This window comes from Engraulis encrasicolus, chromosome 11 (assembly GCF_034702125.1).
Source record: "Engraulis encrasicolus isolate BLACKSEA-1 chromosome 11, IST_EnEncr_1.0, whole genome shotgun sequence".
NCBI classification, from domain to species: Eukaryota; Metazoa; Chordata; class Actinopteri; order Clupeiformes; family Engraulidae; genus Engraulis; species Engraulis encrasicolus.
The window spans coordinates 29,947,220-29,958,958 of NC_085867.1; the positions used below are offsets into that span (position 1 = coordinate 29,947,220).

Sequence of the window (11,739 nt, forward strand, 5' to 3'; positions counted from 1 at the left end):
CAACGAGTATGACGGTAAGCAAGCACACAACTGCATGTAAACCATACAGTCTGTTCAACTAGCATGACGGTAAGCACACAGCTATGTGTAAACCATACAGTCTGTTAAACTAGTACACCAGTAATTACACTGTAAATCAAACAAACACAACCCCCCCCAAAATGTTATCCAACTAGCGCAGAATCGGGTACATCTATAGTAACTGTAGACCAGTTACTCGATGAAATTACGATGGCAAGGACACTACATATTGATCGTTTTAAATCCAGACTCAAGATGAAGCTGTACTCAGATGCCTTTCCTTAGCAGCTCTAAATGAACAACTTTTTTATTTAAATTTTTAAAAAATTCTTTGATTTTAATTATTCTGTCTCTTATTTTAATCTCTACATTTCCTTTGATTTAATTATTTTATATTTTCTTGCTCTATTTCTTGTTTAATGTATTTCTTTTTACTTTAATTTTTATTGTGAAGCACATTGAACTACTGTACATCTGTGTACGAAATGCACCATAAAAACTTGCCTTGCCTTGCATGTAAACATGTACAGTCTGTTGGGAGTCAGAGGAAGGCTTCCAATGGATGTGACTGTGAGTGAGAGCATATTGAATGGTAGAGCTTGGCAAGTGTGTGGATAGTGAGAGTACAAATAACTTGGCAATGAGTTGTGTTGTTTGGAATTCATGACTTCTTTAATCAGGCTCATACTGATTCACCAGTTGGCAGACACACACACACGCGCGCGTACACACACACACACACACACACACACACACACACACACACACACACACACACACACACACACACACACACACACACACACACACACACACACACACATTGATGGGAGAAAGAGATTGATGCGTGTATAGATTTGTCGGTTCTCCCACTCACGCTCAGACTGATTGATATACAGTGTCTGCTTATACTTGTGTATGAGAGAGAATCAATACGTCCTGTATACATTCCCCCTTGTCCAAACTCTTAAACTGATCACCTTTATATTTCTCACTTCGGCACCGTGGTGCTGCAGACCCTGAGGAGTAGCGTAGCGGTAGCACCATACGTGGTACCTTGCTCCTGCCAACCTCCCCACAGTGATGCAGTGACCCCACACCCCCATACCCCAGCACACACGTGTGCGCGTACACAAACACACACGCATGTGCGCACACGCACACACACACATACACACCCCGGCCCACTCCATCCCCACACATACACGCACACACACACACCTCGACCCACTCCATCCCCCCACACACACACGCGCACACACACACACCCCGACCCACTCCATCCCCATACACACATACACACCCCAACCCACTCCATCCCCACACACACACACATACACACACACACACCCCGACCCACTCCATCCCCACACACACACACACACACACACACACACACACACACCTCGACCCACTCCATCCCCACATACACACCCCGACCCACTCTATCCCCACTTGAGATCAATAGCCTACCTTTGTTTACATTACATAAACAGTAGTCCCATCCAGGGCCTTATTGATTCATGCCAGTGCATAAAAGCGCATCGATTTTTTCTTTTTCTGTTGTGATGTTCCGACTCTGAGCCCCCCTGTTTAAGAGAAGAGGGATAGCCACACATCCCCTCATCACCTCGGTAGAGTAAGCTAGGTACAGTGTTGAAGAATGTACCTGTTTTTAAAGACCCAGCGGCTAAGCTAGGTACAGTGCTTGTTACTGGGTCTTTAAAATAGGTACATCCCTCCTAAGTGAAAATATTATACTCTCTTACCACATCACACCAAAAAAGGATTTGTTGCTTGAATGAATATTACCTATGACGCCAGTGTAAACTTTGTGGCAACGTCACATTTAGTGATACTGGTGGTGATGCTGGAGGAGAGATGTCATTGTTGTCATGACAACATTGTTAAGAGGTTCCAATTAGTTGGCTAATGTGAAGTGATCCGTGTTGAGCGTTAGAGTAAGCTAGGTACACAGCCACTAGCTACTAGACCTTTGAAATGGGTAAATCCCTCATTAAAGTAAAGCCATCTTCTCTTACCATGACATACCAAAGAAGGGCTTGTTACTTCACAAGACATAATTTTAGGGCCAGTAAACACGTCAGATTTCGTGGCTGTGGTGGTAATATTGGTGCAGATATGTCATCGTTGTCATGACGACATTTGCTGGCTAATGTGAAGCGTTTATGACAAAAAAAACACTTGACTACCAGGAAATGTCTTCATGCTGAATGTCAAGTTGTATCATGACATTATAAAAAACAAAGTTGACATTATAAAAAGCAAAGCTTTATGGCTGCAGTCATAAACAAGTGTCATTATTCTTAATGGTGTGTGTGTGCTATGGCGGGTTTATGATTTGTGTTATGACATGCTCATGCCACCCTTATAGACAAATCTATTGTTAACCTGTATTCTCACTTATTTCACACATTACGGCACCCAATTCTTTTGTCATTTTCATCAGAAATGTCTTTTCTTCAGAGTCTCCATTAGTCTCGACAGTCATGCAGATATTTCGTCCCAGACACTCTGCTCTACAGTAATTTAACACCAACTGCTAGGGTATGTTGTAGTGTTAAAACCAAGTGTTACCCCATTTCCTCACAAATTTCACACATTACCACTCCAAGTGTCATTTTTAACAGATACTTGTAGGGAAAATATAGTTTCTTCAGAATCTTGACGGAGTCAAGTTAGTCGGAGAGACATTAAGGCATTGCCACTGTGGCCTAGTTGGTCACCACATACAGCTAGAACATGTAGTTTTTGGTGTGTAGCTTGACAACCACCACACAACCACAGGCCCAGTGTTGCCAGATGTGCGATAATTATCGTATAATTACTTGTATTTTGTCCATTTTGTCCTCTGTACGAAAAAAAAAACATGATGTACGATAATTTCATAGTTGTCATTCAGTTCATTTAGATGCCTTGACAATTTCGGTCTTGTAAGATAATTTCCACCCAAAAAGTCCCGATAATTTTGAGGTTTTGTTACGATAATTCAGCGTTTTCCATCTGGCAACACTGCACAGGCCCCTGTGCAAAGACATTGAGCTACCCTGTCACTGTGCCCTAAAATGTGTCACCACATGCTACTAGAGCCTGCTGTAGTGTTAGGGGAGCTTGACAAACGCATACGGTACAACAACAGCATGACACCTTGTGCCTTGCAGGCCCGTACGATGTGGGTGGTGTGCTGACCAACACCAACCGTGACGTGGTGAACGGAGAGACCATACAGAAGAGAAATCAGGCCCAGAAAGAGATGCACTGGTGAGTTGCCTTCATTCGACCACACTGCTCCCACACTCGCGTTCAGATGTTTGTAAGCCGTTTACACACATGTGGATTTTTGTTGTTGTTGAAAACGCATCAGTTTTGGCCTCCTGCTTACATCCAAACAGACTTTTAGAAGTCTCATTTTAAACGCACTGGTGGCAGTGGAGTTTTTATTTTTATCCATGTCGTATAAGTACGCGAATGAATAAAAAAAATGAAAATATTCACATACGTGTAACCAGTACCTTAGTCTTCAGTCATGGGTACAGCAGAGAGAATACTGGAAGAGGATGACCTATCTTTGCATACAGTGTCTGTCTTTCTGTTCTTATTCTTACTTTTATGAATGGCGAGTAATCAGTATGTGTTGAAAGTTTGTAAATCGTACATGGGCACACGTGTATCTGCTCTCTGAAATGTGTGTGTGCGTGTGCTTATGTTATATGAATCCATACGCGTGTGTTTGCGTTTTTATCTGTGTGTGCTTATTGATGTCTGTTTCATTTTTATTTATTTTTATTTACCATTATTCTTTTTTATTAGAATTTTTATTGATGTGCTGATTCCATCCTCTGCAGCCTCCATCCTGGTGACCTGTACCCCTTCACCAGGAAGCCCCTCTTCGTCATCGTGGACTCTTCCAACAGCACGGCCTACAAGGTGAGCTCGTCCACTTAAACAGGCCACGCTCTAGGAAAAAAATAAAACCATGTTTATTTATTCATGGACACATACAGAGAGGTCTGGGGTAAAACGATGTAGTCACCGGCTATGCAGAATTATTTTCGTAAGCAGAGAATCACTCTTTAACGGATGCATTTTTAAACACGTCGTTCTTTTATTAATGGTCGCTTTTAATTCTGCATCCTATGAATGAAGTTGTGGTGATTGGTGAAGACTGCCACCTAGTGTCCGTGATTGTGTCAGATAGGCTGTGTAAGAACCAGAAAAAAATTGTTCAACTACTTATCTGTCTACGGTACCTGTAGATCTGTTTATATAATACTTGTTTTGTTGAATGCCAATATCATTTGCCTTCTGTGAGTTACTGCTATTAGGCAGTACAACCATTTTTATTTTCTAACAGAAGCTGGCTTTCGCACACTGGAACATTATGTCTGATCCTTTAACCCTGGCCTGTCCTGTAGGGGTAAACTGGTTTTGCAGTTCAAGAGAGAGATGGATGGCCTTACATATATGCTACATGACACATGTAACACGGAATCTGGAAAAAAACAAAAAACAAAAAAAACATGTAGGCTACACAAGAACAAATAGTACAGGGTCAGTGCTGACATATGACATGCATAAAAAGGGTTAAACATGTTGGCTCGTGTGTATTTGCAATTAGCAGTAAACCTGCATGACCCTACTGACTTGTTTGTTGGCAAGGCATAGTATAGCAGTAACCAGATGCTTGAGTCATTGAAAAAGTTTGACCGAGGTATGGCAAGGTGCAGAGGTGCAGAAGAGGATGCATGTGGAGGAGCTCCAAAATGCCTGCAGTACAGTAGTGACTGCAGAACTCTAGTGCTAATTCATCTTTTATTTCTGCCTTTTTTCTTCTCAGAATTTTACTAATCTGTTTGGACAGCCAATCGTCTGCCTGCTCTCCCCGACTGTCTATCCTAAGAGCATGCAAGGTGCGTGTGCCTCATTTGCTGTCTACTCATTCGTGAACTCGCTGCTATTGTACAACAGTTAATATTTTTGCTCACGCTCCTTTGAGATCACACCTTCATAGGTCAGTTAAACAGTTGTTAGATCCACATGTACTGTTTTCTGACTGTGGTTTTGACATACTAATGCACATCGAGACGAGATGGCTCACAGTGATCGGTGTAAGAGCACTGTTGTGCAGGGCCGCTGACAGCTTTGGCTGGGCCCAGGACAAAGTCATCTGAAAGGGCCCTCCACCCAATACATTCAATGTAATGAGGAACCAATTCTGGGCTCGGGACAGATGACCCCTTTGTCCCCCCTTGTCGGCTTCCCTGCTGTTGTGTATATTACATTTAAACTGCAACCAGGTGTTGGATCTTCCTTCCAAACATAACACTTCTAAAATGTTCTCATCCGTAACTGTAATATTCCTTTGCTGTCTGTTTGTCTCGTTGTCCAGACCTGGACCCCGTTTCTCGAAAGCATTTTTGCTAACCAGTTAGCAACTTAACAGGTTGCCAATGGGAAATTGCATTCCAATGAAGTAAGTTGCTAACTAAGTTAGCAACAACGCTGTCAGGAAACACACTCCCGACTCGGCGGGACAGCCTGTTCATGTTCTTCCTGTTCACATCACATTTCCATCATCCTCATCATCCGAATCTGTAATATTCACTCGATGTTCGTTTCTAGTCTCCCAGACCAGTGTCGTGTGTGTGTGTGCGTGTGTGTGTGTGCGTGTGTGTGTGTGCGTGTGTGTGTGCGTGTGCGTGTGCGTGTGCGTGTGCGTGTGCGTGTGCGTGTGTGTGTGTGTCTTTCTCCAGACTAGTCTCAGCAGGGCAGCCTGTTGGCACTCTTCTGTGCCAACATCACATTTTCAACACTCCATCCCTATCTGTGATATTAATCTGGTGTTTAATGAATTTGACGTGATGATTTTATGTGTTTTGTCTCTCTCGTCCCTCCAGACCAGTCTCAGCGGGGTAGCCTGTTCACCCTCTTCCTGTACAACCCCTTGATGGGCTTCCTGTCGGTGTGTGGGCTGAGCAGCATGCGCCAGGGGCTGTGGGACAAGGCACAGGACTTCCTGCGCAAGGTCTACCGCGACATCGGCACGCTCATCACGCGCTCACGGGTCATAGGTGCCAGCTGATTTCCTTTTATGTACATGATTGCTGTTGTGCACTGTAGATACTCTATACCAGGTTTCCCCAGTCACTGACGATCCCATAGTTCACATGTGTAAATGTTCTCGTGTAGTAACACTACATGATATTGTTAATGTTGCTATCGTGTAAAGTTATGCTATACCTGCCTTGTGTGCGTGTGCGTGTGTGTGTGTGTGTGTGTGTGTGTGTGTGTGTGTGTGTGTGTGTGTGTGTGTGTGTGTGTGTGTGTGTGTGTTCAGACCAAGCCTTCCTGCAGTTCTATGGAGATGAGTTCCTGAGGTTGCTGATGATTCGGTTCGTGTTCTGCTCGGCAACACTTCGACTGCACAAACTCTTCCGGGTAACGTCCTCGCTGCTATTACCCATTAGCATATGCATTGTACCCTCATGCCCTATTGAGCAACCAGTATTTTATACCAGTTTATTTCCCCCTGAGCATCAATAAAGTTACTCTACTACCACTCTACCATTATTTTATAGTCAACCCTCAGGACAGATGAATACACACTATAGTTGTCATACTTTCTCACTGAAAAACTGCCTGCGTTTAAATTCTACATGTTTCTTCAGGGTTGTTGTCCCACATTTGCATTCATGCATTTTGTATTGATGTTGGCCAGCCATGGCCTAGTAGTGGTTAAGGAGATGGGGTTTCGATCATGTGACGGAGGTCATCTTGCACCTGTTCACTCCCCTCGGGGATTGAACATGCGACCTCGTCAACTACAACGGTCCGGCAATGGGAGACACAGTACGATACTGCTGGGCCAAGAGACTAGTCTCCCGGCCCAACGGCATCTGCACCGTATGAGGCTATCGGAGGGAGGTTTACCAACGTTCCACGCCAACTCTGCTAGTTAGCATCCGTTACCAACGTTCCACGCCAACTCTGCTAGTTAGCATCTGTTACAATCAGAGGGTTGCAGGTTCGAATCCTACCCTTGCACTCCCTATCTCACTCCATGGCTGAGGTTCCCTTGAGCAAGGCACCTAACCCCAAACTGCTTCAGGGACTGTAACCAATACCCTGTACTTAAAACAGCTGTGTAAAGTTTTTGTATAAAAGTGTAATGTATTGTTTTCTCTTTTTTGTCTTGTTCGTTTTCAGGAGTCTCGGAGCTTTCCAGATTCGTACCCCCAGCTTCCAAAACAGGACACAGTGGAGAACACGGCTCTGCAGAAACACGTTCACGAGCTGGCGGCCATGCTGGACGTACAAAACCTCTTCTGTGACAGCAGCTCGCTGGATAACTATTGACCATAAACACAACAACACACACGCACACTTAGATACATACACTTAACAGGCAACAAGGCAAACATCGCTATGAAATCCTTGCACACAGTTCTCCTGCGTGAACAGTGCAGTTTTATCTTTTATCTTATTGTTTAGCACTAGGTTATTCTTTTGCTGAAATGTTATCCGGTGGAAATATTCAAACCTTTACAATCCACGTTTTTAGGTTTCTCACATCTCAAGGCATATCTTGAAGCAGTGACAATGGATACAATCGAATATGAACGCTGGCAGCTCTCTTAACGGTAGCTGTAAAGATTTAGCAAAAAAAAATAATTATAATTAAAAAAATAGGCACGCTTTGAGAACAGGGTAGAGAAAAATAATAAAATAAAACTAAAATCATCTCTAGAACAAAGGAAAATTCCAGAACGACACCACTGCCTGTTTTAGCATTCCGCTCCACTCCTCCAGGCAGTCTTTCAGACTCTTCTGTGTTTTTGCAAAGTTTACACGCCTTATCATCTTTTCTGACTCTCTCTCTCTTTTCTGCATGTGCATTCAATTGTCTATGACACTGTTGTTACTGGCTTGCCTTTTCTTTTCTTTTCTTTTCTCTTTGAGTTTTCTTAACGCCATTTTGTCTTCTTCCTCTGTACTCAGTACTAACTTGATTCTGACTAACTTGAGCCAACCACAGCCCCCCCTCTCTCCCCTTCTGGAAGGAGCTCTTACGTGGTGTGAGTCCCCGTGTTTTTAGGATGAACTCTCCAGTCCTGTGATCCCTCATTGGGCGAGTGTGTGTTTTAAGGGGGGAAAAAACGGGGGACGTGTGTGTCGTCTAAACGTTTGTGGAGTTTTAAAACGCTATATTCCAATGAGGAAGGATGTTTTAGCACGTTTGACAGTACTGTGTCCCTGTCCATATAAATAATTTTCTTTCTTTCTCTTTTTTTTTTATATTCCGCTGTCCAATTGTATATGTGGTGGACTCTACTATCCAGAATGGATTATCTTTTTTTGTTTCTTTGTTGGTCTGTTGTTTTTTTTGGGGTTTTTTTTCAAGCTCGCTGAAAAAGTGACGAGCAAAGCAAATATCCCTATATATACAAACATAGATATGTATATAAATGTATAGATGAGAGAGAAGAAAAAAAACAACCATGTGAGGCTGCAAGAGGTTTTTAAGGTCCATCTGTTCCATGTAGCTAAGGGGTTTCTTTTCTTTTCGGTGGGTAAAGGAATCTGTAAAAAGATGGTGCTGTGCAGTTGTCCCAGACTGTCCCCACCCCTCTCTCCCCACTCTATACACACACGCACACACACCCTTCCCTACCCAAAGCAGATTTTTTTTTGTGAATGAACTGACTGACTCTGTCATGGCACTGCTCCCTCTGCTGTTGTGTTTAGTGCACTGCAGCCAGCCTACATTCCAAGGACATCCTGAGAAAAAAAAGAGAAAAAACTAAGAAATGAAATGAGCCCACTGAGGAGACTGCCGTTGACTCTTTTGCTTTTAATGTCCGTAGTTTGAATTGGGCCATCCTGACAGGGAGAAATATGGGGCAGTTAACCTCCTTGATAGTGTTTTTCTTTTCTTCTTCTGTTTTGTTTGAATGAATTAGAGTGATAATATATTGTTCAAAATGGCGGGAGTTGATTAGCATTTTGATGAGGAGGTTGGTATAACAATAATAATAATAATAATAATAGCCTTGCACTTTACTTGTACTGAGGTTTTGACCTGATGTTTGTTGTGCTGTTGGTAAATGTCAGAGGCATGTCAGAGACCACGATAAAACTCACAATATTGTCTTATCTCCACTCCACGTCGTTATGTATACCCAGCAGCAGCACTCTCTTGGCCTTGTGTTCAGAAGCTCCATAGCTGCCCAAGCCCACTCCCCTCCTCAAGTGTTACAGTTCAATGCCAGATGGGACATTTGCAGGCTCTTTGCGAGTGTACGTACTGTATGTGGGCCTGTTTGAGTGTCAGAGTGTTGGGCAAGCACCACCACCACCACCCCCACACACACCCCTTCCCCAAGCTTTGTTGATGATGTGAAAGAGGCTGCCTGCTGTCTCAGTCCTCTCTTAAGGAAGCACAAAAAACCCCAGTCAGCCGCCCGTTGCAACATTCCAACACCTCATCCTCCTCTTGAAATGAACTGACCCCTCCCTTTTCCCACCCAGAACATTGAAAACACAGACTGAACTGAACTGAACAAGCCTTGGCCCCTCCTCCCTACGATCCACGTCATACATTTCTGATATGCCTTTTAGAGAGAAAAATATATACTTTTTGTATGTTCTTTTTGAAGAACGCAGCATGTAGCATTTTGATTATTTTTATTTAATGTGTTGTTTTTTTGTTGACATTCTTTTGTTTTTTTGTACACGTTTTGTCTTAGTTTTTTTATTATTGTTGTTGTTTCCCCCCTCGACGTCGATTTCACTTCACCACAGCTGCGCCCGATCAATCACTGCCAGACTTGATCAACCAACCAACCGTGTTCTGAAATATTCCAGACCAGAAACACACAAAAAAGAATATCCAGTAGTAATGTTTTTTGTTTTGTTTTGTTATTTATTTATCAATTTTGCACCATTTGGACTTGAAAGAGAGACGGTGGAAGTCAGACGACTTGAAATGGTGGTTTCTGTCCAGTAGACATGAAGGAATCCTGTTCCCTCTGTTTGATTTCTGATGTTTTAATGTAATGCCCACAAGGACAGCTGTGCTTCTGCTCTGCTCTGCTCTTCATCGCCACCTGTGGACGTTGTGGAGACTCATCAGTGTCCTTCACTGACTTTGTACACACAGACTGGTTGTCATGGCAACCTTGGGACCTTGGTAGTACCCGCTGGGAACTGAGCGAGATGAGGATTCTGTGGGGGGTGAGAAGCACAGGCTAGAGATGCACATATCTGCTCCCCCCCTTCTACACTTTCTGTATGTGACCAAACTTGGAACTGTTGATGAAGAGAAGACAAAAAAACAGCTGTCCCTTCTTTGTTTTGCATTAAGAGAGCTCACAAATTGCAACACATGTATAGCGTGGCCACATGGGACACTCTACAAGAGCTGTAAAGCCAAGCTTCTGACACTTTGTTCATGACGCATTTTCTACCACCAACAACAACAACAAAATATTTTACTTTTCTTCAAAGTACCCATGTTTTAAAGGAGAACCAAGATGTTGCAAAAAAAAAAAAAATGTTGAGTAACAACTTGTTAGAAAGCTCTTGGTGATACCACGCCTGACTTGTAGTTTTGTCTGGGCGCCATCTCTCTTAAAGTGTTACTTGATTAGTACGGGTGAATTTTTTCTACCGGTTCCTACTGTTGTGGGAGGGAACGATTTCACAAAGTTGATGCTATTGGTCAGAATACTCTTTCTTTATAAGTTAAGGGTTTCTAGAGTTGCTAGTTGAAAAACTGAACTTGCATTGTCCACTCATCTGTGTTTTAAAATCACTTAAATTCTCTGTATGTGCTGTGTCTCATATGTTGCCAAACTTATATTTGATGTTATTGTTGTTAAGATAAAAAAAAAAAAAAATGGAGAAGAAAAAAATGAAATGTGACAATACCAAAACATGCAAGCTTTTTCTTTTTTTCAGAATGCTATTTAAAAAACTATTAAAACTTTATGACTGTTTTGTTTAAATTCGTGTGGAGCATATTGCTTATTTCAACATTACAAGGCTTTGATGTTTGTAGCTGTTTGTTGGTGCGTTGTCAGCCGTGTTGGCGCTTCCACATGGGAACATGGTCTTTGATCATCCATCAAACCTATTCATTGTCCCCATGCCCAGAGCTGTTATGCAGCATGTTCAATTAAGCTAATCATTTTTATGTGTGAAAATAATGTCCTGCGTAAATCTAATGCTCACACACATGGTATCAGAACCCATAACAATTCCCTTGAAGTGTGTTAAGTATTTAGCTGTTCATTATCTAAAATTCTGTTACCCATTCATACACTTATAATTATTCATGAATAATCATCACCACTGTGAAATTGAAGTGGTGTTATGTGCTTTAAATTGTATGTCTATGCACATGAAAGAGGGTCCAGCCTCCATGTTCGACCACTTTCACACTTGATCTATTGACAGGGACATGATATGGTTCCAAATTTCACATTTCCCACTTGAGGATGTGATAAAACTCGAAAAGGTTAGGTATTGCATTGTCACAAACAATCTTTCCTTGCTAGAGCACAATTATAGGCCTTTACAACTGTACTGCTGAATTGATAAAGATTGTCCTCTTATTCCAGCCAACTCTACAGTGGATAAATGGCTGCTTCTCACTCCCTTTTTCAAAGGAAAAAAACACACAAATATTGTCCAAAA

At 42.4% G+C, this 11,739-nt stretch overlaps 1 protein-coding gene across 2 annotated transcripts in view; it reads left to right on the forward strand.

The window, feature by feature from the left end:
• The window catches only part of scai (suppressor of cancer cell invasion), an 81,443-nt gene extending 70,868 nt beyond the window's left edge, over positions 1-10,575 (forward strand). For both annotated transcript variants that reach the window (XM_063210416.1, XM_063210417.1), the window contains exons 12-18: positions 1-14; positions 3,204-3,303; positions 3,888-3,969; positions 4,880-4,952; positions 5,940-6,113; positions 6,380-6,480; positions 7,249-10,575. The exon at positions 1-14 is cut by the window's left edge and continues 65 nt beyond it. In XM_063210416.1, coding sequence (XP_063066486.1) covers positions 1-14; positions 3,204-3,303; positions 3,888-3,969; positions 4,880-4,952; positions 5,940-6,113; positions 6,380-6,480; positions 7,249-7,398 — 694 coding nt within the window. In that variant the 3' untranslated portion in view covers positions 7,399-10,575. The remainder of the gene's footprint in view (positions 15-3,203; positions 3,304-3,887; positions 3,970-4,879; positions 4,953-5,939; positions 6,114-6,379; positions 6,481-7,248) is intronic.
• Positions 10,576-11,739: the final 1,164 nt, after the last annotated feature.